This window comes from Notothenia rossii, assembly GCF_949606895.1.
Source record: "Notothenia rossii genome assembly, chromosome: 6".
NCBI lineage: Eukaryota > Metazoa > Chordata > Actinopteri > Perciformes > Nototheniidae > Notothenia > Notothenia rossii.
The window spans coordinates 53,703,642-53,730,102 of record NC_136909.1 but is presented as its reverse complement, the minus strand read 5'-3'; the positions used below and the strand labels follow the sequence as shown (position 1 = coordinate 53,730,102).

Below are 26,461 nucleotides of genomic sequence, written 5' to 3'. Positions count from 1 at the left end.
TTATTTAGTGAGCAAAATTAATCCTTTTATGGGTGGCTTCTATGGAACAGATTTAGTGTCCTATGAATCCAGACTCCAAACAGTGAAAACCTGTTGGATATGATCCAACCAAAAATGATATAACAGCTGTTGCTTGCTAAGGTTGTTATGGGTCTAAAAGCACCAACACATTGTAAACCTTTTTTTAAATGTGGTACAGTATAAGATATTTTTGGTACCTCTGCTCTCAACAGCTGAGCCGTTGCCAGAGGCGAGTGATGAAGCAGGAAATGATGCGCCCCTCTAACACGGTCCATCTGCTGGTTCTATGTGAGGAGCACCGGGCCGGCATGGTGAAGCACCACTGCTGCCCCGGTTGTGGGCTCTTCTGCCGGACGGTGAGGGAACACGCTCACTCATCTATCAACACGTATTTGCCTCTATTTAAAGATGTTTTTATTTCTATTCCTTGGAACTTTTTTACCATTTCCAACTCATGTCATATTCCTTATCTCCTTTTTATTTAAAATGCACCTATCATGCTATTTGTAGGCAATAGGATAGGTCTCAGATATATACAAATATATAAAAAACATGTCTATGAAGTGTTTTGCAAAAAATTCCAAACAGATCACCCATTATAGCCATGCCTCATATCCAGGGCTGCACACAACTGGCGCATGCGCACCCCCGCCAAAAAAGAGCACCGGATAATTTGAAAAAAGGCGCATTTGCGCACCAACATAGAGAGAGAGATATTTGCGAGTTGCATAAGAACTTGTAAGATAGCAGGGTTTCCCACACATAGACTTTACATGGGCGGGCCGCCCAGGTAAATTAACGGCCACCAAAGTATAATTCGCGAGCCATTTAGGTTTAATTGTTTTAATCCGTCCACGAGCACGACGGCATCTGCAATCCCTCGCTCTACCCCTCGCTATCGCGTGAAGGGTCTGCTTTATGCGCTCCGCACAGTAACCCTGCTGCGTGCTCACTAGCGCACCTCTCTCCCCCCATTCATAAAGTCAAGTACCCCTCAAAAGGTCCAGTTTATTTAATTTTAAGAATGCGCACCAAGCAACATCTCCAGGTGCTCCTTTGAGAACCAGGGCAAAAAAGTTATGTGCACCCCTGCTCATATCCCTCTATTTCACTTCCTGTTTCAAAAGTGCTGATTTGGGATTTAAAGCTTTAAAAAAAAAAAAAAAAAACGATAAAGAAAAAAGGAGGGTGCTGAGCCCTTGCGGGATAATCTACCGGCAGCTGCTGTCTAAACTAAATACTGCGGTGATGAAACGCCATATCATGGATTATCAAGGATTATCTCTGAAACAGTATGGAGCTCAAAGGCTTTCTCTCTTGCCGGTTATACCACAAGGTGAGTTTCTTTTTATTTCCTGCTTCTTCACACACATGCTCTGTGCAGTACACAGTGATGCAAATTAGTCGCTTTTCGGCGCCTCCCGCTTTTTTAACGCTGATTCGGGTGACTTGTGTAATTCGCGGAGAACCGAAGAGTTTTCGTTTTGGGGGTTGGGGGGGGGGGTCCGTCCGTCCGTCAGTCCGAATAACGGACAACTTTTCACTTCAAAAAAGAAGAAGAAATCGAGACCGCAAAATAATTAAATAAGCGAGTGCCTGTTTTTCCTGGCCAGGGGCAGGTTCTTTGAACACAACACGAGCGTAACGTGTCTTCACGTGGTATATGTCTCGTCGGAAAGGAGTGTAGACTAGAGTGCTGACGGAGAGCACCGGAACGCCGCTCCAGCTCTTCAAATATTGCAGTACCCATAAGGAGCCGTACACACCGCAGTGTTTGCGTGGCTGTCAGTGGCGTTTTCTCCCGGAGGCCAAGGGAAGCCAGGCTTCCCCTGTTTTTTCTGATTGTAGTTATAATTTAAATAAATAAATAAAAACACTTTGTTTTGTTTCGGTAATTCTCCTTTGCTGTGTGTTCCTGCCGGACCGTCTCTCCGTCTCTCTCCCATTCTCATTGAGTATTTTACAAAGAGTGAAACAGCGCCCCTCTAGATGTTATGGTGAAACAGTAGATTGCATTCAGTGTTGCGAGAGGAGGCCAGCCAAATCTGGCTTCCCTTGGTGAAAAAAAATGGAGGGATTGACCAATCAAATGAGGCCCACGTCATGCCCCTGCCAATCTGTGATTGGTCAGGGCCATGCCAAGGGAAGCAGGCCGCCTCCGGCTTCCCCTGGAGGCTGGCGATTTGATTGGATTGTGAGGCAAAATCCCTTTCCTCACAATCCAATCAAATCGCATCGACATCAGTTTTACTACGTAGTACTGTAACTGTCATCACCGCCGTTAGAAATGATCAAGCAAATGAAGCATGATGGAGGGAGGAGATTTGGCATACTTAATTAAGCATAACTTCACTAAACTTCCGCTACAGCAGCAACTAAAAATTAAAGCAGATGAAACTCCATACAAAATGACATCATTGAGAGCATAGCTCGTTGTATCAAGGATGAGACTGATAAAGAAATAAAGATTTGTCCTTTCATTGCTGTACAAGTGGATGACACATCAGACATCTCCAATAAGTGCCAACTCACTATCATAATCAGATACGTGAATGAAAAAGGCAGTGTGTGTGAACGTTTCCTCTGCTTTTTTGACGTCGGCTTAGAAAGAGACGCAAAAGCTGTAACATCAGTTGTCATGAGAGCCATCGGGAACTACAGTCCAACAAACAAATTGATTTGTCAGACTTATGACGGAGCTCATGTCTGCATGAGCGGACAGCACGGTGGCGTTCAGGCTTTAGTGAAAGCACACTGCCCCAATGCGCTATTCATCCACTGTTATGCTAAGGCACAAACAACATTTAAGCAGCCAAACTGTTTTTTGCCAATCTCGATGCCTTCCACAATTTTTTCTCACGTTCATGTAAGAGACCAGCACTACTGTCTGAAGTTGATCGAGCTGTGCGTGTACCAGGGGGTTCTGCTGTGAGGTGGAACTTTAAAAGCCGCGCAGTACAGGCCATCCATGAAGGACGCGGGTCGCTCTGTATCGCTTTTGACAGGATAATGACAGAGCCGGGATGGGACAAAGAGACCATTGCACAGAGTGCTTCCTTGAAGCAGAAACTTGAGGATTTTGACTGCATACATTAATAAGAAATGCTTAAATTAATAAGACGAGAGAGTTTCAGCTGGAGAGTGCGTGCGGACCTGTCGGTCAGATAACAGGCGTGTAAAAGTCCTGCATCTGTATGATACAAATGTGTGTAAAATGTTACCGGGCACTGAAATCACTCATCTGGTTACGTTATTAACCACCCCCCCCCCCCTCCAAAAAAATTGGCTTCCCCTAAATTTTTCCCCACGCCACGCTACTGGTGGCTGTGTCTTTAGTTGTAAGCACAGTGGCGATCTGTTGTTATTAGCATCTGGTTAGCTAGCTATGGTAACAAATTTAAAGAGCTTTTCTACAACCAGGTGGAAGAGAGCTCTCTCCTGAGAGGCTCAAATAACCTCAGCTCAGTGAGGTTAAGGCACACCTTGATATGATCATTATAGTTATTAATGAGACATTAGAGTCTAAATGAAAAACAGGTATAAAATACAATATGACAGTAACAAAAAAGTTGTTAAAAATAACAAGAATAGAGTTTAAAAGGGGAGTGATTTGCAGTAGCGTGGCGTGGGGAAAAAATTAGGGGAAGCCAATAATACGTCCTTTCTTTTGGGATGGGGGGGGGTGTGGTGGTCCAACCCAGTCTCATGGCATTTCGTGTTCACCAACACGATTTTTAATCTATTGATTCGTGTTCACCAACACGATTTTCCCCTTTTTTTCGTGTTGCAAGCACGATTTTAAAAGCAATGTATTTCTATTGGTAGTCTCACGGCATTACGTGTTATAGGAAGACCGGAAGCTGTGTGGTTCATAAAAACATGTACTTACTCAATATCAAGCCACAATTATTGCTTTTATTTTAAGTTTTATAATTTCTGACTTTTGTTGCCGTCTGTGAGGAAAATAAATAGGGCTGAGAGCCTCAGGATACTGAAATCTGTATTTTTTAAATATTTTTTTCCTTCTAATTTGTTATTCTTTTCAAAATAACACACTGTTATTTACTCAACAATAACACATAATTATCCTTTTCTTTATTTATTTGTTTATTTCCATAATCTTGGGCTTCGTTGACGTCCGTCAGGAACTGAATTTCAAAATAAAAATAACCGGAAACAGACGTAGGCCTCTAGGAGTTTAGGATGGCCGAAGACACTACACTACCCATAATCCCCAGCTATCGTTTAGGACTAAAGTCCCCGTGATTAATTTTCAAGCTCTGGGATTGGATGTTGGACAGCTGTTTGAAATGGAACGAAACCACGCCAGACTATCCAAAACTGGAATCGAACGCCCCCCCAGAACTACAAATGCTGGCTATTGTGTTTCGCAAAATGTTCTATGGGACGTCTCTACTGAAGGTTTTCGTTTTGACCACAATTAGAAGTTGCCAGTATTAAACACATTGGTGTTATCAAATGTAAAACATATAATTAATACATGGGTGAAAATCGCTTGTGTCCATAATGCGCATCATTAATATATGCCCACATGACAGCTCATTGTTACTTTGTAATTCTACTCCACTACAATTCAGAGGTTAACCTGGTATTTTTACTCCACTACAATTATTTGAGTTACTTTGCAGATTCTGATTAATGATGTGAAATATAAACAACCCTTAAATCAGACTTTAGTTACACCTGAGTAAAATTCAGGGAAGGTGATTGTCAAGTGCCAACAATCAGGAGAGATATTTGATAGTTGGTTCTTGAGAAGACTAAACATTTATCTGCAATTGACATGAATGGAAACGAGTAATAAAGTACATTCATTACTCGTTATTCTCTACTAATAGTTAATTAAAGACAGTATATTATGGCTATTTTGCACATCCCTTTCAAGATTTTCAAAGGTTTGACATATCATATACACAACTACGGTGTATGCAATGAATTAAAATCTTGGGTCACAGGTTCCTCAACAGCGCATTACAAGACATCTATCAATATGTGTGTATACCTCCACCATTAAACATATTCTGCACATTTCTAATTTCTTAATTCGTTTTTCTGTTTTGCACCTCCTCCTATTAATATCTTTGTACATCCTGCACTAAACTGTTTTATTGTAGAGATCACTTATAGTATCTTCTTGATTTTTTATATTCTATATTTCTATCAATGACCTTCTACTTTCCCCCTATGAAAGTATGTACTATATATACTATATATTTTTGTAATATAATCAAATATAACACATAAAAACAATAATGCAATAACGTGCTTTAACCACCAGGCGGTGCACACAAGGTACAAACAGCCATAATAACTTTGTATTATTATTGTAGGACACTTATGTATGTACAACATCTGAAGATGTGTAGTTTTATTCATGCTTTCACATAATTTTACAGCATATTGCTATACTATTTCAGACATAGGAATTTACATTCTTATATTCAAAGAAAATCAGTAATATCTTTAAAAACTACAAGTCCTTTTATATCAGCTGTGCACCGTTATGGTGTAAATATAACCTATCTATGAATTAGATCAAATTTACAAGTCAGCCGAATTAGTGTTGATACTGCAAGGAGACGTATTGTGTGAAGAGAAATTGAAGATGTTGTTTAATTGTTGATATATTTATGATCCACGTCAAGTATTCAGTTTCGGCGGCATTTCTTCCAGTTCTTCCAAAGGTCTTCTCATCAGGGCTCTATAAATAGAGAACTACGGCAGATCTGTAATATGTAATGCAGCCGAACCGTGTATTACAATGCCGTTATGTGATGACTTTCAAAGAGAAAAGCAAGAACACTCGGAATTAAGTATTATTTTATTCTTTTGAAATGTTTTTCCGATTTCATATCATATAAACACCAAATCCCAACATGCATTGCGGCTAAAACATCCAATCAGCGAGCTTAAACCATAGCTGAGGATTTTGGGTAACTGCTCGAAATGCCTACGTCTGTTTCCGGTTATTTTTATTTTGAAATTCAGTTCCTGACGGACGTCAAAAAAGCCCGAGATTATGGAACTAAACAAATAAATAAAAACAAGGATAATTGTGTGTTATTGGTGAGTAAATAACAGTGTCATTTTGAAAAGAATAACAAATTAGAAGGAAAAAAAGATTTAAAAAATACAGATTTCAGTATTCTGAGGCTCTGAGCCCCATTTATTTTCCTCACAGACGGCAGCAAAAGTCAGAAATTATACGATTTAAAATAAAAGCAATAATTGTGGCTTGATATTGAGTAAGAACATGTTTTTATGAACCACACAGCTTCCGGTCTTCCTATAACACGTAATGCCGTGAGACTACCAATAGAAATACAATGCTTTTGTGCTTTTGTGCTGTGCAACACGAAAAAAGGGGGAAATAATGTTGGTGAACACGAATCAATAGATTAAAAATCGTGTTGGTGAACACGAAATGCCATGAAACTGGGTTGGGTGGTCAATGTAATAACGTAACCAGATGAGTGATTACAGCACCCGGTATCATTTTACACACATTTTTATCATACAGATGCAGGACTTACACACGCCTGTTATCTGACCGACAGGTCCGCACGCACTCTCCAGCCGAAACTCTAATAAGCATTCATTCACAAACTAAATCAGGAGACCTTTAACGTTTTACGTCCGGTTCGCTCCTTTGTTCCTCGCTGTACACAGCTCCAGTTTGGGCATTGGCCTGTCATCAGATTGTATTTGTTGTTGCTGCTGCAGCGGAAGTTTAGTACAATTATTTTTGATGAAATGCTCAAAATCTCCACCCTCCATAATTGCACTTGCTTCAGTTGCTTGCTACTTTCTAACGGCGATGAGAGTGGTGCAGTGACGCTATCTATCTTCTATCAATTAGATTTATGATTCGAAAATTATAAAAGTAGGGTAGACATGTGGATATTATCCGACTGAACAAAACGTGCATTTACCCAACAGGTTCGTTTTCCACTGACCTTTTTTCGAGCTATTTTCCAAAACCCTGTGGAGAAATCCCATTGCTATTTTGTCGAGGGAAACCGAGCGCAGCTTACTTCCGCTTTTTGGGACGCGTCATTGCACCGCTAAGTTGATGCGATTTGATTGGATTGTGAGGCAAGGGAAGCCAGCCGCCTCTGGCTTCCCTTGGCATGGCCCCGACCAATCACAGGTTGGCAGGGGCATGACGTGAGCCTCATCTGATTGGTCAATCCCTCCATTTCTTTTCACCAAGGGAAGCAAATTTCGGCTGGCCTCCTCTCGCAACAGAGAGTGCAATCTACTGTTTCACCATAACATCTAGAGGGGCGCTGTTTCACTCTTTGTAAAATACTCAATGAGAATGGGAGAGAGACGGGCCGGCAGCAACACACAACAAAGAATTTCCGAAACTAAACGAAGTGTTTTTATTTATTTATTAAAATTCTAACTACAATCCGAAAAAACAGGGGAAGCCTGGCTTCCCTTGGCCTCCAGGAGAAAACGCCACTGGTGATTTGTAAAATATCCAAAAAGAAGAATCTGCTTACAGTTCTGTTTCATATGGGTGTTGAGATGTATCCATAGATCTCTTCATGTTGCTCTCAAAGTGCACCAGGTTGATGCTTTTAATTTCAATATTTAAAAAAAAATCTTCCCGGGGGAACATGCCCCCGGACCCCACTAGAGGAGGTTAGGTCCCCCCCACTTAAATCATGTTCACATGGATAGGATACTAAATACATTTTCACACATCTTGTGTCCATATCTTTCTGCCACAACCATGCACGTGCGTGCGTGCATGCGCGAGTCATGGTAAGATATCTGGATTAAGAGGTAGCTTTTTCTTTGCACAGCATGAAAGAAAGGCCAAATTAATTGGCTGTGATTTTAGTTTTTTTAAGCAGTTCAATAATTTGTACGGCCCTCGGAGGATGTTGTAAAAATTGAAAGGAAAAAGGTTCCCCACCACTGCTGTAAATAATAATAAAAACCCTTGATTTATAACTTAACATCTCTGTCTCCTATTGATCTGAGTATATTATATAGAATAGCCATTTAATTGAAGCATTATAGCGCAGGCCTTTGTCAGATGGTATATTACGCTGTTTTTTTTCTGCTTCGAATAGTTCTCTCTTTTTTCACCATACGTGTGTTTGCATCCCTGAGTACAGGTTAGGTCTGAGTGTTGGCGATGCTAATGTAAACATGCACCGACCATATTACGTCCAAAACAGTCGGGCATTGCTTCTGATAGCAACGTTTCTGACAGGGCCGTGGGTGTAAAGCCAGCCTACATTTCCGATATTACAACATATCGGATGCAAATCTGGATCAGCACCGTTGTAGCCCCGTTTTTAAAGAGATTTGGGTACGGAGGAAAAGAGGGAGGGTTTTATTTTCTGACGCTGCGTGAGTTTCCTGACACACCGGGGACACATATTTATGTATAAAAGACATACAAAAGTGCATTTTGCATGATAGGTCCCCTTTAAACTATATTATAGCACTTTTCACACACCAGGTGCAGCTCAAAGTGCTTTAAAGGTCCTATGTCATGCTTTTCCGGTTATTACCCGTCCCCTTGTGTGTTATGAAGGTTTTCATGCATGTAAACGGTGTGCAGGGTCAAAACCCTCAAAGTACACCCTGAAGCGAGTCAAACTCTAAAACAGAAAATACCTCCCCAAAACGCCTCGTTGGAGATACGTCATTGTCCATTGTTTATTTCCTGGGTGCTGTGTCGTAGGAATGGCCAGTAGCCGGATTGGCTGCAAATGGGCCAATCCGTGGAGCCGTTACGTTATGTCCGCGGAGCTGTTACGTTAAGCCCCCGCTGATTGGTCCAAATTGACCAATCCACGGACTTCCTCACACACACACTCAGTGCAGGCAGCTCAGCTGGTTTCTCCTCCCTGGCTGCAGGCTGATAACAGACAGTTGGGATCGCGGCAAAATTCTCTCTGCAGACCCATTCTCACAGCGTTTATCAACCTATAAACCTTTTTCTTACTCAATATAAAGCCACACTTATTGTTTTTACTTCGGCTGTGACTTTGTGTGTGTTCAGGATGAGTTTCGCTGTGTATCGCTAAACAAGGAAATCACACCTCCACGGAGCTTAGCGCGATTCACAACGTCCCGACCAATCGGAGAACACTGGGCTCACAGGGAGGGGGGGGGGCAAGAGCTGCAACGAGCCGTTTAGTGGAGAGAGTGAATACTGTTGAATACACATAGTTTACAGAGATGCTGTATGCGAAACCAATGTGAGTTTGGAAAATTGCACAGTATAAATCTATTTTAGTATACCTCAACAATGGAATTATGATCAGTGGAAATGGCCATGACATGGGACCTTTAAAAGCAAGGCTCACATCACAATTTAAAACAGACAAGAATTTCACATCAGGCCAGACGTTAAAACCTTTTAGCACATATGCATCATAAAAACACGATATAAAAGTTTCACACATTAAGGGACACGGGAGGTAAAAGGCATGATAGTAACAAAATAAATCACAATCAAATAAATAGTGGTAAAATAAAGGAAGACATGACCAACTAGAAAATGCATTTCCTGCAGATAATGCGTGCGAATGCTGTAAACTGTGAAAATGTGTGGCTGAATTTAGCTGAAAATGCAGAAAAAGCTGAATATGTTATTAGTTAAATGGTTTCTGTAGCTGCTTTTAGCTTCAAAAACCAAGTAAGTGTGTTGCTGAACTTAGCGGAGAACAAGTGAAATGATTTGAATAAAAATAGTTACAGCTCAAATGCATTGCAATGACTTTGTTGAAAACATGAAAGTGAAATGTTAAACTGGAAGAGTAGGAAAACTAGAAAATGCATTAACTGCTGAAAATGTGTGCGAATGCTGTAAACTGTGTACATTTGTTGCTGAATTTAGCAGAAAAAGCTGAATATGTCATTAGCTGAATGGTAGCTGCTTTTAGCTACAGAGACCAAGTAGGTGCATTGCTGAACTTAGTGGAGAAATGCATAAAAGTGAAATGATTTGAATCAAAATAGTTACAGCTCAAATGCATTGCAATGACTTTGTTGAAAACTTGAAAGTGAAATGTTAAACTGGAAGAACAGTGAAGAAGCTTAATATTTAAAAGAAAAGGTTTGAAAAAGGTATAAGCAACAAAATGTATAGCCTCGATGTCCTGAAATAGCTGAATAATTTAATAGTTGAATAGTTTCTGTAGCTGAAAGTAGGCTGAAGGAGTTAAATATTAAATGTAAGTAGTAGTGAATGAATGTTTACAAACACCTGTGTGTGTAAGCCCAGAGATCAAAGGTTACCATGGAGATGTGGAAGGAGAGTTTTTGTCTCTTCATGCCCTCAAGAGGTATTTTGTTTACTTTTTTTTCTTAATTTATTTTTATTTTCCAACCTAGGAGAGGTTTTCCTACGTTTTTCATGAAAAAATATGTCTGAGGAGTGTAGGGTTTGGGAATTATGGCAAGTTTAAAACATTTTTTGGGGAAAATGTCAAGCTCCCCTGCACTCTGTTTTGAGATCAAAGCACTCTAGAGTTAACGAGCTGCTTCCATCCACTCTAATGTTAACATCTGAAAAAGGCCTCTGCTAAGCTCCAAACTAAGTTCAATATCTGAAAAAGTGTAAAAGATATCAAAAATGTTTTACACAAGTGTTATAGCTGAAGGTATTGTGATCATTTGAAAGTTGGAATGAAGTGTCTGGCTGAAATTACGTGGAAGGAGAAGCATGTGGCGCAAAGTGTAGGAAAAGTGGATTTGAAGGAATCTCCCATTGACTTCAATGTTAAAAAAAGAGTTTAAAAAGCTGAATATTTCAAAAAGTATGAAATATTTTGAAAAAGTTGAAAGTTTCCCATCGATTCCTGAACAGGCTGAATAGTTTAATATTTGAATGGTTTCTGTAACTGAAAATAAGCTGAAGTTATGGAGTGCCAAAGTATTGGCTGAAATAATAATAAATGTAAGGGGATTAAAGATTCGAAGAACTATAGTGGAATGCTGTAAACAGCATTCACACTAATAATACGTTTAAGGGGATTAAAGATTTGAAGAACTATAGTGGAATGCTGTGGCACAGCATTCGCATTAATAAAGATTCAAAGTACTATAGTGGAATGCTGTAAACAGCATTTGCACTAATAAAGATTCAAAGTACTATAGTGGAATGCTGTGGCACAGCATTCGCACTAATAAAGATTTGAAGAACTATAGTGGAATACTGTAAAAAGCATTCGCACTAATAAAGAATCAAAGTACTATAGTGGAATGCTGTAAACAGCATTCGCACTAATAAGGGGAAGAATAAATAATCGAAGTACTATAGTGGAATGCTGTAAACAGCATTCGCACTAATAAAACATCGAAGAACTATAGTGGAATGCTGTAAACAGCATTCACACTAAATAGGAAAGACCAGTGAAGAGTGCATTGCAGTAGTCCAACCTGCTTGAGATGAACGCATTGATTCATTTCAGCTTCTTGTTTTTTTTTTTTAATGGGCTCACTTTGGCAATACCTAAGGTGGAGGAAACCTGTTTTTAAAAACGCGTTCTTTATTGTTTTAGGATATATAGACAATATATAAGACAGTACACAAACAACCCTAACCCACAAGACATAACAAAATGAAGTACATTACAAGTCACATAAATAACATAAATTAATTAAATTAACTTCACAAACAGAGTAAAGCTGTTTGTAGTTACCTTGTTTATACCTGATGTAAAGCTTAAGTTGGATTCTAAAATTAGTCCTTGACTTGTCACCTGTGTTTTGCTCTGACAACTTTTCCTAGCCTGGTTCAAAGACGAGGTCAATATAGAACCTGGCTGGACTAAATATGGTCAATGTGCTAGATTTTTGCCAAATGTTTTATAGGTACCTGTACAAATAAGGTGACTGTTAAAATGATAAGGGAAAAGTAATAAACAGTGAGTGATTGAAATGTTTTTTTTTATAGCTTAAAGTAGGGCTGGGCGATATATCGAGTTTACACGATACATCGCGGATTGCACTACATGCGATGTTGTAAATGACCACATCGTGAACATCGAGTATTATGTTGTCAAATCAATTTCCCGCCGCGGCCAAAATGAGCTTTCCTTTCTCCCTCATAGACACAGTCACACACACGCAGGCCCCGTCTAACTTGCACACAAACATTACAAACATGCACAGTGACAAAGAGCAGGGCTCGACATTATAAATGGCCCCCTGACTCGGAAGCACTATTTAGACACCCCGGGCCAGCAAAACGTACTTTCCACTTGCCCGCTCGGGCCACTAAAAATATTGCTTAAAAAAAAAAAATTGTCCTGTGGTATAGGTATTTTGACAAGCAATGTCGTTAAATTGTTTCGTTTATTAACGCTACAACATAGCGTTTCGTGAGGCGGTTGTCGTTGTTGGGTGAAAAGAAAACAGCTGTTTACTGCGGAGCCAGCGCGAGCAGGCTCCCGTTTGCCCGTGAGCGCCGGGCAAAAAACTATCTTCAAATAAAAGAAAGTCACCGGATGAGTTAAAGGACAGTGACAGGTTGCATGAAAAGAAGAGGGAGAGAAAGTTTCAGCCAGCTTGATCGATGGAGTTGTTTTCTAGTGGTGCAGTGACGCGTCCTAAAACCCTTTTATAATCTATCGATTAGATTTATGATTCAAAAATTATAAAAGTAGGGTAGACATGTAGATATTATCCGGCTGAACAAAACGTGCATTTATCATACAGGTTTGTTTTCCACAGACTTTATTTCCAGCTATTTTCCAAAACCCTATGGAGGAATCCCATTGCTTTTTTGTCGAGGGAACCAGCAGCTTACTTCTTGGTTTTAGGACGCGTCACTGCACCTCTCAATATGATGCCAATATAAACAAGGTCCTCTGTCGGCTCTGCACATCAATGCCGACCTATGCTGACAAGTAAGTGAAGAGTAGAACATATAAAAGGTATTGGCTATAGGGAAATGTCCCAGCAGTTTAGGAGAATGAAGGTTCTAATCTAATCTAATACATAGCCATTACATGTCTAACTCCTGATAATGACAGGAAGACAGAAAGCGCATTATACTAATAATAATAATACTACTCATAATAATAGCAGACATTTTTTAACAATGACCACAATATCATTATTTTAATAAACCACATATGAACAATTGAGGAAAATGAGGAAGAACTGATGATTCAAATGTTGTAGTACAAGTAGTAATGTAGTTAGTGCATAAATTACTATTGCAACAAATGTGTTAATTTTCTTCATTATTAGTCGATTTTTTTAATGCAGACATATGTTGCAGGGACTACTAGAATCATCATACTGGCGTGACTGTAAACATCAAGGGGTTAACATTTAAAAAAAAAATGTGTTTTAGAGGACATTTCAGAATATCGCGATATATATCGTATATCGCGATATAGTCAGTAAATATCGCGATATCATTTAGAGACCATATCGCCCAGCCCTAGCTTAAATTAATGAATATGTCTTTTGAATGGGTAGCTAAGTTATGGATACATTGTTAAAACAGAAGAAAAAAAAATGGAGAAATGTTTGAAACATTTTTCACTCCCAGCTGGGGATGGTAGTTCAAGTAATACATTAATTAAAATTAACCACAAGATACTTCAGCTCTTTTGATTATCTTAAAACGTATCTATAACTTGAGACAACACTTGAGTTAAAAATACACTACAGTTTGCAGAGTAAAAACAAGTTCAAGTAAGAAATTATTGATGGATCCTGGATTTGTGTGTAAACCGTTTGTACGTACTTCAGTGGCGTAACTATCAACGGTGCAGCCGGTGCAACGCACCAGGGCCCAGAGCCGGGAAGGGGCCCATGCAAAACAATTTTTTAAATAAATCTTTCTTTTTCGGGTCCCCAATGGCATTGGCCGGTTCACGCAGTCTTCAAAGTAACCAAGCAACCAAAATGTATTTGTAATTTGTCTGGCTGCAGCAAGTTCGGCAGCATAGAGAGGCGAAGTCCCTCCCTTTCCGGGGGAGCTCCATGGGACCTTATTTCTGAAAAATTATGTATTGAAGTCAATGGGGAGAGAAAGATTATCTTTCGATTCCGTTTGAATTGTGCCACGAATTACGCATATGATGTTTGTCAATTTAAAAGATCATTTTGCAAGTCAAAAAAATTAAAATCCGTCGTAAAATAACACTTTTTTTTGTGTGAAACCGCTCAAAGAACTAAATCTCCTGTCTCGCACCACACACCAAGACCGCTGTTATGTTGGCACATTTCCCTTCTTTTTTTCAGAATGAGGCGAAAAGTATTAAACGAGGTGAAAATCACTACAAGTCTGGGCATGTTGAGAGCTGTACATACACAAAAGGGGAGTTAGTCGGTTCCGTAAGAGCCAGCATGCAGGATGTAGTCTTTCTAGTTGCGTATTTTTCATAGTCTTATATTTCAACAGTTTTACGACAAACTGACTTTTTTGACATGGAAATGATATTTTAAGATTGACAAACATCATATGTGTAATTCGTGGCACAATTCAAACGGGATCGAAAGATACGTTTTTCTCTCCCCATTGACTTCAATACATAATTTTTCCGAAATAAGGTCCCATGGGTCGGAAGTAGATGGATGGGACTTCGCCTCTCTATACAAAATTGAATAGCCTGCATTTATGTACAGCAAACCAAAGGACAAGAGCGGCTCTCAAAGAGAAAGGACAAGAGAGAACAAGGAGATGTAATGGCTAAACTTACGAAATTAGTTTTTTTTTGTCATACATCGTCCTCGAAATCTCGATTAATTCTGTAAAGTGATTGTGTGATTAGTTCTCTGTGCTGTGGTGGTATGAGGCCAGCGCAGGCTGTTGTTGATAGCCTACATGTGGCGCTTCTGAGTGGTTGTGTGTGTCCGTGCGTGTGTGAGCGCATCATTGTGCGCTTATGTTTGGGGCGATGGTGAGGGGGGGCCCAAAACAATATTTGCACCGAGGCCAATCACAAACTTGTTACGCCACTGATGCACTTCACCTCACTTAAAATAACATTTGAATACTATAAACTGTATATCATAATGTATATTATATTCTTTGATGTGGTGCTTCGTAACCTTGATGCAGAGTTTTCCTGCTCCGTCCTCCAGGGCACCTTCATGGAGTGCAGGCCGTACGGCAGCATCTCCCACCGTTTCCACCGCGACTGTGCCTCCATCCTGAAAGACCTCAGGTTCTGCCCCCACTGCGGAGAGGATGCCAGCGGTGCCAAGGAGGTCACTGTGCTGAAGGCTGATTCGGCTCCGTCTGTACCCAGATCCAAACCCGGGCCGTCACTCCCAGCTGTTCCAAATATGGCCGCCCTGCCATCAGTACCAACAACGCCTGCTGTTCCACGCATACTCAGAGCTAAGAAGAGCAGCGAGCCACAGAGTGGCCGAGACCAGAGCCCGGGCAGGTAACAGCACTCATGTGGCTTAGAAAATCCAATTCCTTCGCCAGACCAATAAACTCGCAAATATTAAGGCTCATCTTAGTTGATTACAGCTGTCCTGCTGGCTGTCTCTCCAGGTCAAAGGGCGAGGCTGTGTATGCCACAGACAGAATACCCAAAGAGCCACTGGAGAACATCCTGACAGCGCTGGATGATGAAAAGTAAGGTTAACCATGTGATTTTTTTGCAGCAGTTTGCTCCTTGATGAAAGTCCTTGGTTGATATATTTTCATATTTTTTAGCCTGAAACCAAAGAAGGTGAAGTACCCCACCAGACAACTGTACATCTCTGCTAAACAAGGAGAGCTTCAGAAGGTCATCCAGCTGCTAGGTAACTGTTACTTGACATAAAGCAGCATCTCATAAAATAGCTCAATATGTTTTTTTATAATTTCTATTATTACACTGACAAACCAACCATTATACAGTGATGCAAATTAGTCGCTTTTCGGCGCTTCCCGCTTTTTTAACGCTGCTTTGGGTGACTTGTGTAATTCGTGGAGAACCGAAGAGTTTTCGTTTTTGGGGGGGGGGGGGGGTCCGTCAGTCCGTCCGTCAGTCCGTCCGTTAGTCCGACGGACAACTTCTCACTTCAAAAAAGAAGAAGAAATCTAGATCGCAAAATAATTAAACAAGCGAGTGCCTGTTTTTCCTTGCCAAGGACAGTTTCCTTGAACACAACACGAGCGTAACGTGTCTTCACGTGGTTATTTCTCGTCTGAAAGGAGTGTAGACTAGACTAGAGTGCTTACGGAGTGCACCGGAACGCCGCTCCAGCTCTTCAAATATTGCAGTACCCATAAGGAGCCGTACACATGCCGCAGTGTTTGCGTCGCTGTGTCTTTAGTTGTAAGCACAGTGGCGATATGTTGTTATTAGCATCTGGTTAGCTAGCTATGCTAACGAATTTAAAGAGCTTTTCTACAACCAGGTGGAAGAGAGCTCTCTCCTGAGAAGCTCAAATAACCTCAGCTCAGTGAGGTTAAGGCACACCTTGATATGATCATTATTATTAATGAGACATTAGAGACTAAATGAAAAACAGGTATAAAATACTATATGACAGTAACAAAAAAGTTGTTAAAAATAACAAAAATAGAGTTTAAAAGGGGAGTGATTTGTAAAATATCCAAAAAGAAAAATCTGCTTGCAGTTCTGTTTCAAATGGGTGTTGAAAGATGTACCCATAGATCTCCTCATGTTGCTCTCAAAGTGCACCAGATTAATGCTTTTAACTTCAATATTTAAAAAAAAATCTTCCCGGGGGAGCATGCCCCCCCCCCCCCCCTAGAGGAGGTTAGGTCCCCCCCACTTCAATCATGTTCACATGGATACTAAATACATTTGCGCACATCTTGTGTCCATATCTTTCTGTTTTGGTGGTCATGCCACACTGTGCACATGCATGCATGCGCGAGTCATGGCAAGATATCTGGATTAAGAGGTTGCTTTTTCTTTGCACAGCATGAAAGAAAGGCCAAATGAATTTGCTGTGATTTTAGTTTTTTTAAGCAGAGGTTGAGTTCAATAATTTGTACGGCCCTCGGAGGATGTTGTAAAAATTGAAAGGAAAAAGGTTCCCCACCCCTGCTGTAAATAATAATAAAAACCCTTGATTTATAACTTAACATCTCTGTCTCCTATTGATCTGAGTATATTATAAAGAATAGCCAGTTAATTGAAGCATTATAGCACAGGCCTTTGTCAGATGGTATATTACGCTGTTCTTTTCCTGCTTCGAATAGTTCTCTCTTTTTTCACCATACCTGTGTTTGCATCACTGATTTTAAATTGTAGTTGATGGGAAGGACCCCAACTTTTTGATGGAGGGCCCAAACAGAGTGACCCCTCTTCATGCAGCAGCTGCTGAGGGCCACCAGGAGATCTGCCACATGCTGGTCCAGGTGAGGAGGGTCTTCACCACAGGCTGCCCCTCAGGGCCTGTGTTCAAAAAGATGCTTCAAAGCAGAACACCAGACTTCTCTAGTTCTGTCTTTTAGGTTTTGGGAATTTAAACATTAAATGACAGACATTTTGATATTATTATCAAAAATACTACATTTGTTATGTGCAGTAAAGACATGGGTAACAAATTATTAATTTAGTGAGAATGCTTATACAGCATTCCAACTACTTGTTCTTCGACGCACACAATTCTTTATTTTTATTCCACCGTGTATTTTGTCCGTCTTCTTCTCCCATATTCCACATCGCAGAAACTCCGTTCAAACATCTAAAAGTTCAGCTCGGTCGGGAATCGATTGCTATTACTTTTCTCATTCATAACTTTCATAATTCCCGAGATATATCCCTTAATTCATCAAATGTTTAACATGAAAGTCAATGGAGAAACTCTTCAGACTTGAAAAATCTTCATGCAACTTCAACCTTCATATTTTCACTCAGAAACCTCATTCCAACTTTAAAATGTTACACATCTTTCTGACATTATTCATATTAAACAACTTTTAAATCCGATTCAAACTTTTAGAAATATTAAACATTGTTCAGACCTTGGTAAAGAGGCCTTCAGATTTTAACATTCGTGTGTATTGCGCTGCTCGTTAACGCTAGAGTGCGTGATCTCAAAGCTAGAGTGCACCTGCCATGAGAAACGTAGGAAAAAATCTCGTAGCTTGACATTTTTTTAATAATTAAGTCAAACAATTAAACAAAATGCCTCTTGAGGGCATGAAGTGACAAAAACGTTCAACATTTCTCCATTAACCTGTTGAACCCCATCCCTGTTTTTCAGGTCCCTAACCCTCGAAAATGACATTTCAAGAACAAATGACGATAACTACACTTCTAAAAGGGAAAAATTAATAATCTTTTTTCTCAAAGTAATGATAAACCTTTGAGTTGGATGTAGAAAAGTCAGAATCAATATAGATGTTTTTTATTTTAAAGAAAATTCAGATTGAACATAGTAAAAAATTGTAAATTATAGTGTCCGTCCAAAAATTCTTTTTTTACTTATAGTGAAAACCACCCTTGAATGATGGGATGGTAGACTAAAAGCTTTAGTAATCCAAAGTACAACATATAATAAGTACCCTGTATCAAGATTGATGCAAAACAAGTGACATTTGACCTTTTTGAGAGAGGTTTAGCAAAAATAAAACACTTCTAGGGTCATTTGGGTGGTTTTGTCCATGGAACTGCCCCTCCCTACCTCAAGGAACTCCTCATCCCCCATACCTCCTTGCGGATCACCCGCTCCAGCAGCTCCAACTTCCTCAAACCCCCCAGGACTAAGCTCCGTACTATGGGAGACCGGGCCTTCTGCTCGGCTGCTCCCAGTCTGTGGAATGCTCTCCCCGACCACTTGAGAGCACCACCTTGGAGGCTTTTAAAAAAGGCCTCAAAAGTCATCTTTTCAATAGAGCCTTTGCCTAGACCTTTTTTATCACACTTTTATTTTATTTTATTTTTATTTATATTGTTTTTTATTGCTTTTTATTAATTCTACCGTGCTGTGTAATGTTTATTTATACTGTTCATGCTCACTGCTTGTAGCACTTCGGGATTTGAAATCAAATATGAAGTGCTTTTATAAATGAAACCCATTATTATTATTATTATTATATTATTATTTTGCTACGTAAAGCTACGTTCTGTGTTGTCTGTATTTGCTTCCCCTGTCACGAGTTCTGATGGCTCAGTGATGATCCTTATACTTCTATACTCTATGGACTCTCAGGATGTTATACTGTATAAGCTTGTTTGTGCAGATCCAATAAGTATATCGATCGGTATAGCTAGAGTTCTGCGCTAACGGCCTTAAGATTTTTTAGCTCGTGGCTAATTCAGAGGCTCAGCGTTAGCTTTTTTGCAAAAGATCAGTTAGCTGAGTTTCTTCCCGTTCATAGTTTATTAAATATTAAGAAGCCCTCAGACGCTGTTTATCGGGGCCGATATTCCGCATTTGACCGATTATCGGTATCGGCCTTTTTTTTAAATCAAATTGCCGATAAAACTTTGGCTCTGATGCGGCCGTTTCTCTGGCTGCAGTCACCACTCTGTGTACACGAGCAATGTCCCGCCCACAGCGCTATCTGGCTATTACTGAAGTGTCAATCAACATTGAAGATTTTCCGGGCGGGAGTCAGCCAGAGAGGCGGGACCTTCTCAGATTACAGGCAGGTGCAAAAGAACGCAGACACAGGCTGAAGCAAGCAGCAGCGCTGAGCGGCAGAGCCATACATGTGTTTCGAAGGTAAGTCAGTTGAAAGCCGAAGTTGCAAAAACACCACCATCTTATGATCCAATTCTATCAGTTACGCGGGAAGTCAGTCAGAGTTGGGGGTGCGTGCAGCGTCTCGCAGCGGTGTAACTGTGGTGCGGAGTGGGGGGGGACCCCATATAGCATTGTCCTCTGGCGGGGACCCCCCTGTTGCATTATTTTATTTTTTTGATTAAAGCTGTCACTCCGCTTTTTTTGCCTGTCATAGCCCCACTGCCACACCTGAACACACACCCACACAACGAGACCAGGCAGTCCGTTTGAGATGATGTACTCATTTAAAACTTGGAAAATGTGTCTTCATGTGGTCCTACCTTCCAGTGCTTTGCAAAATAATATTATTTAATAAGATATCTTCTGAAATGAATCTGATGTATGCAAGCAATTCTGTGACATTTGCTAAATCCGTGCTCTCATCCAGCTGCAGAGCGAAATATTCACTAGCTCTCACTTGCTCCAAAAGCTGAGCAGATACTCAGTTTCACTCTCAGTAGCGGCAGCTCGATTCTGATTGGCTTGAAGGGCGGTCGTGTGATTCAAAAACAAAAAATATTAAAAGATTGGCACCAAGGACACATAGATTGATATGTATACAGTTATTAATAACATCTAAACACATTTTATATTAAACTTAAAAAAAAAAGAAAGAATCCTATTTCCCTCAAACTTTGGGTGACCCCCCTGGCGGCCCCCCGGGGGGTCGGGGCCCCCACTTTGAAAAACACTGAGCTAGCCAACATGTATCTAGCAAATGTTTAGCAAATTATTAGAAGTGAGGCTACTAGACTAACGTTAGGTCTACTGTAATAGCCTCACTTTTAATATTTTCTAAAACATTAGCTAGCACTAGTGCAGTGGTCGCCAACCAGTCGATCGCGATCGACCGGTCGATCGCTAGTGTGGTGCGTTTTTAGATGTAAACCTATCATCCACCACCCCGTTAGCAGGTGCCACTTGATTGACGTATATTTGAGACACCTCAATAATATAATACATTAACCGTGCTTTACGTGAACCTCATCATGACACAAGAGACAACGGCATGACTGTAATTTCCCGTGTTCAGTGAACGCAACCGAGGCAAGACACCAGATCAATCAGAGAGTTGCATGGAAATACACGTGTGCTTGTGTCATTCAATCTCGGCTGTTTGTGTGTGTGGCAATAGCGCATTTAGTGTGGGAGAGAGAGAGGGAGAGTGGGAGGGAGAGAGAGGGACCGGTGCCAGCGGGGACCTTGATGTTAGTATCTGGTTAGCATACTGCACTAACGGACATAAGGAGCTGTTTCCACAACAAGCTGGAGGAGAGTCCTCTCCTGTCAGACTGAGGGGCTCAGGTGAGCTAAAGGACTCTTGAGTGTTTAGAACGGTTTTGTCACAAAGATTATTTCCGCGGCACACCTTCATATGATCATTATAGTTATACAAACAATAAGAGAATAAATGAAAAACAGGTATGAAATAGCCTACTATATGGCAGTAAAACAAGAATACAGTTTAAAAGGGGAGTGATTTGTAAAATATCAATAAAGAAAAAGAAAATCTGTTTACAGTTCTGTTTCATATGGTTGCTGAGAGAGGTATCCATAGATCTCTTCATATTGCTCTCAAAGTGCACCAGATTGATGCTTTCAACTTCAATATTTAAAAAAAAATCTTCCCGGGGGAGCATCCCCCCGGACCCCCCTAGAGGAGGTGAGGATCCCCCTATAGGAGGTGAGGTCTTTCCCCCAATAGCACTTTACCCCTGCCTATATGCCGTGAGCTGATTATGGAGCCTTCATTGTAACAGTAATTCAGATGCAATTAGCCTATATAAAAGGCCTCAAATTGGAAGCATGGTCTAGGCCGTCTTTTTCACTCAATTCTGCAATAGGTAGATCTCTTCTTTCACCTAGGCCGAGGTCGGTGATCTTGGGCTTAAAAAGGTTGGTGACCACTGCACTAGTGTTTTGCAGTTGCTAGCCGCTTATTGGGATGTTATGCTAGATAGACAGGCATTGTTTTGATATAATAAATTAAGCATTATTGTTAGTTAAGCATGTCAGCCTGCAGCCCCACTTTTAACTCTCTGTCTCTCTCTAACTCATTGCAGATGGCTGCACTAAAGAAAAGGGCACAGAGAGGAAACCAGTTGTAAGATGTTTAAAAGTTCATTAAACATAATATATACTTAAATGCATTTCAAATAAGTTTTGTTGGAGTTTGTGTTATTCTACATTTTGACATCAAGATTTTCAGATTTGACTGCAAATGTATATTGGTTCCAAATATCGGTTATCGGTCTCCTTGATTACTAATAATCGGTATCGTCTTGAAAAAGCCATATCGGTCGATCCCTAGCTAACAGTCCAGCCGTGAAGACATCTACGTGACAGTTTTGAGATTTCTTCAAATGCCGTTGCCATGGCAACACAATGCTCGTCATGAAACACGGTTTTCTCATAACTTCTGTGAAAATGCTCCAAACGACCCAAAACTTCACAGGTTTGGTAACGATGCAGCCATCAACACATCTAAGCGTATTATGGGGTGTCATCAAATACCGTTGCCATGGCGACAGATCATTTGTCATCAAGTTAGTCCAAAAGTTTGCAGTTCAAATATTCTGCTGCTTTTCCAAGCCTTTTTACTTTATTTTCTTCTCTCATCACACATTCAAGCCCCCAGTGTTCATGTGTCATTTCAATCTCAATTCTTCACTTTCTTCTTACACATTAAATTTCAGCATAGCAGTTTAGCGTCAGCTTTTCAGCATAAAGCATTCCCACTTGCAATTTCTTCAGGAATTGCATTCTCTAGTTATAATTATGTTGCTGCAATGCTAGAAGGGACACATGTCTTTTATGAAGAAACTAATTTCTCACATAGTTCCGGGCAATTTTGGCCCCTTCTCAGTGGCTTTCTTTACATTTTGATTCATCTGGAATCAATTTACCAATTTAATTTATATTTTAGCATGAATGACCTTTGAGGCTTGGTCAGTGATTGTCAGAATGATGCAGAAAATACAGTTACACGTTTTACCTTTGGAGATAGTCTCCCTTAAATTCAAAATACAGCCTTATGGTGATTTTGTCAAAGGTCATTATATACATCTTTCAGGAGTGAAATTAGCTAAATCCGTTTTCAAATCAGATGGTACAAATTCCTTAAGTGTTTGTGTCTGTGTGCACACAAAGGCGGGAGCCAACCTGGACATGTGTGACGAGGAGCAGAGGACCCCGCTGATGGCCGCCTGTGAGAACAACCATCTGGACACGGTGAAGTACCTGCTGAGAGCCGGAGCCGCTGTCAGCCACAAGGTAGCAGCATCTCTCAGGGCTACAGCTGATGTGTGTCAAACTCTGCTTCTTCATTAGTCATTCAATTCAATACATAACTGTCAACTGCTGCCATTGCTCAGGCCCTTTGTACGACCAAACACGTCAACCTTGTTAAAAAGTGCACAAATGGACCTATGATTGATTACAGCCACTTCAAAAAACACTTTGTGGACTGAAGTCAGCTGATGGTCTTAAAACCAGTACATTTTATAAACCTCTACGGCTCAGCAGAGAGACGATTCGTCACAGACACATCTGAACTATTGGACACATTTCCCTTCATCATGTCTGTTTTAATGTCTAGTTTTAAACATTTTTGAGTTTAACTTTAAGTGCAGTTACCAATGAAATGCACAACATTCAGGACTACACAGTAGTGGCAGCAGCTCAGTGTTGTTCAATGTGAATCATGTTGTAATCTCAGGATATCATGGGTTTCACCTGTCTGCATCTGGCAGCTAAACTGGGACATCATGACATAATCCATCATCTGCTCTCCAAGGCATCCAAATACATCAACTGTCAGGTAACACATGCACTGCCTCATTAGCTAACGGCAGCTAGCAGCTAATTTTGTAAAGTGTAAAGCACAAGTCTTACAGCCTGTTGTGTGCAGGATGATGGGGGCTGGACTCCCATCACCTGGGCCATCGAGCACAAGCACAGGGAGCTGGTCCACCTGCTGCTGGCCAGAGGGGCCGACGTGAACATCAGGGACAAGGTCAGTACCCACCCTCAACGATCACACTTACTCCATACAGCTGCAGCTCTTACAGATCCACTCTCTGAACTAACTGAAATGTAGGTACGCTAGAAATAAACATACGCAAGCTTTGGTCTCTTTATGCAATATCCGATGATGTTTCTTTATTTTTCTGCAAATGATCACATCTTATGAATGTGTAACCCCCATGAATAGGTGGCATTCAAGTGCCAACATGCTATTTTGAATAAGTTTGTGCAGTTAAAAGATAATTATGATTCTGAAATAGAGCACTCTCTCTTTAACAAGATGTTTAATGGTTTTCTGTAAGGCTGTAGGCTACAGTGGTACATTGAGCTAAATGCTAATGTCAGCATGATAACAAAAGCACATTGGCAATGCTAATAGGCAGGTGGAATGTTTACATTGTTAACTGTAGTTCCAGTAATCCAACATTCGATTTACAGATAGCAAATAAGCATGACTCGGACAAGATACGTCCCAGGATAGTTTGTTTGACCCTTTACTTAAACAAAAAGGTATCAAATATAAACACATATTTTCTCAGGTCAAACACTATGTTGCTCTGTGCTTCTTACTCCTTCTCACACACACACAATCACCAGCGGCTGCCGTCGGCTATAACGTCTCGTAATCACAAACAGCTGCGGTTGTCTATGCCGTCAATTTCACACGGCTGGTTCAAATAAATGATATGAAAGCACTAACAACAAAGGATTCTAATATTCAAATATATCAAACTATACATTTTAACAAATGGCTCCTACATTTCCTGCCCCTAATTGACTAGGCGGGGAGCATACCAATTACTAAAATAAACTTAAATAGGACCCTATAATCTAAACATAATTAAGCAACTTTAAGAACTTATATTCTTTTTTTACTGGAAGTCCGTTTTTTCCCCCAATATATTTCAGTACAGTAGCACTGTCTGTCCAGAAGATAGATTGCTCCAGCCGAACTTGGAGCTCTCTTTTTAGCATATTGTCGACCTTGACAGCGACGACTGCTGCTGTCAACTCCATTCTCGGGATGGTGATGTGTTTCAGTGGAGGGACTCTGGACTTTCCGATCGGCAAGGAAACCTTTATTTTTCCTTGGTTGTTTGTTTGCACGATGTAGGTAGCCGTTCCATATGCATCCATGCTAGCATCGGAAAAGTGGTGGAGCTGTGCCATCTTCAGGGGTTCAACCTCTGCCGGTTTGACGCATCTCTGCACATAAAACTTTGACAGCTGCTCAAGGTCGGCCAGCCACTTCATCCATTTCTGGGCCTGCCCACTGTCTATTTTCTCATCCCAGCCTCTCTTTTCCCTACAAAGGTCTCTCAGAAGGACGCTGGCAGTACCAATGGGGCCAGGAACCCGAGGGGGTCATAGGTGGAGCTAACAATGGACAGGATTCCTCGTCTTGTAGCTGGTTTGTCCTGTGGTTGCACTTGAAGGTGTCTGATTCAGTGCACCACTGAGTACCAAGGGCTCTTTCCATAGGAAGCTGCTTATGGTTCAGGTCAAAATATTTGACTTCCGTTGTTCTGTCTTCTTTAGGGGTGGACGACAAGACGACTCTACTGTTGCTGACCCACTTTGTAAGCCTGAAACCTCCACTGGCGCACAGATGTCTGAGGTCCCTGGCCAAACTAACAGCATGGTCTTCTGAATTCACAGACCTTAAACAGTCATCCACATAAAAGCTTCTGAGAACCGTTTCCACCACCTCGGGTGTTGTTTTGCTTCCTCCATTCTGTGATGTTCAGGTGCACTGTCATTCTGTAGTCTTCCATCGGTTTGTTCAGATCACCATCCCACCATAGGAAACGCAGAAGATGAGCATCTTGGTCTTTCTTTGGGTGTTAGAGACCGCGATGAGGTATGTATTATATACCACACACGCCCATCTTCTCGGCAAATTTTGACAGCGTAGCCTTTTCCAATTATACCCGTCATGAAGTCCTTGTAATCTTTGTACAGGTCCGGGTTTTTGCTGAGCTTTCTTTGGAGACTTGCGGCACGCTGCTCTGCCATGCAGCGGTTGTTTGGCATTTTGTTTTGGCATCTCGTTTCGCAGTGGTAAGCCAATGCAATAGTGCCCATCCTTTAACTCTGCGGATTTTACCACTGACCGCATTAACTGATGATCCTCCTGAGACATCTCTTTTTTGTCTTCACAGCTGAGTTCTGAGAAGTCTGTTATATTGCTTGATCAACATTTCCTCTATGTTAGCTATGGAGATGTGGTTGGCTGTAATGTGGCTCACAACTCCATCCGCTGCCTTGCTGCCATCATCGGTCTTCTTCGGCCCATTCACTACCCATCCAAGGGCAGTCTTAACTGCATAGGGCCCGTCTCCGATGCTGTTTATCACCTGCCATGGCTCCAAAGCTTTAGGGGTGTTGGTTCCTATTAGCATGGTGACTTCTCCTCTTATCTTCGGGACTTTCACCTCTTTCAGATATGGCCACTTCTTTAGGTCTTCCTGCAGGGGGATGTTTTCTTTCTTGACCGGTATATCTTTACATGTAAAAACCTTAGGGAGTTCAATGTACTTCCTTTCTTCAAGTCCACACACTTCCAGGTCCGACAAGATACAACTTTGGGCTGGCTTCTCCTGACCCATAGTTCGGAGTAGGATCGTAGTGTTCTTGCCTCGAACGTTCAGCTGTGTCTTCAGTGATTCAGTGCAGAAAGTCGCCATACTTC

The 26,461-nt window shown here is 40.9% G+C and overlaps 1 protein-coding gene across 2 annotated transcripts in view; it reads left to right on the top strand.

Moving 5' to 3' along the window:
- The window catches only part of LOC307042440 (histone-lysine N-methyltransferase EHMT1-like), a 56,301-nt gene that overhangs the window by 5,785 nt on the left and 24,055 nt on the right, over positions 1–26,461 (top strand). Inside the window, exons 7-14 of one of the 2 annotated variants that reach the window (XM_079686311.1) lie at positions 234–377; positions 15,121–15,428; positions 15,542–15,625; positions 15,707–15,795; positions 21,807–21,847; positions 22,894–23,016; positions 23,462–23,563; positions 23,654–23,758. In XM_079686311.1, the coding sequence (XP_079542437.1) occupies positions 234–377; positions 15,121–15,428; positions 15,542–15,625; positions 15,707–15,795; positions 21,807–21,847; positions 22,894–23,016; positions 23,462–23,563; positions 23,654–23,758 (996 nt within the window). Of the gene's footprint in view, positions 1–233; positions 378–15,120; positions 15,429–15,541; positions 15,626–15,706; positions 15,796–17,261; positions 17,369–21,806; positions 21,848–22,893; positions 23,017–23,461; positions 23,564–23,653; positions 23,759–26,461 lie in introns of both variants that reach the window. The other variant, XM_079686310.1, reaches the window with a different exon arrangement.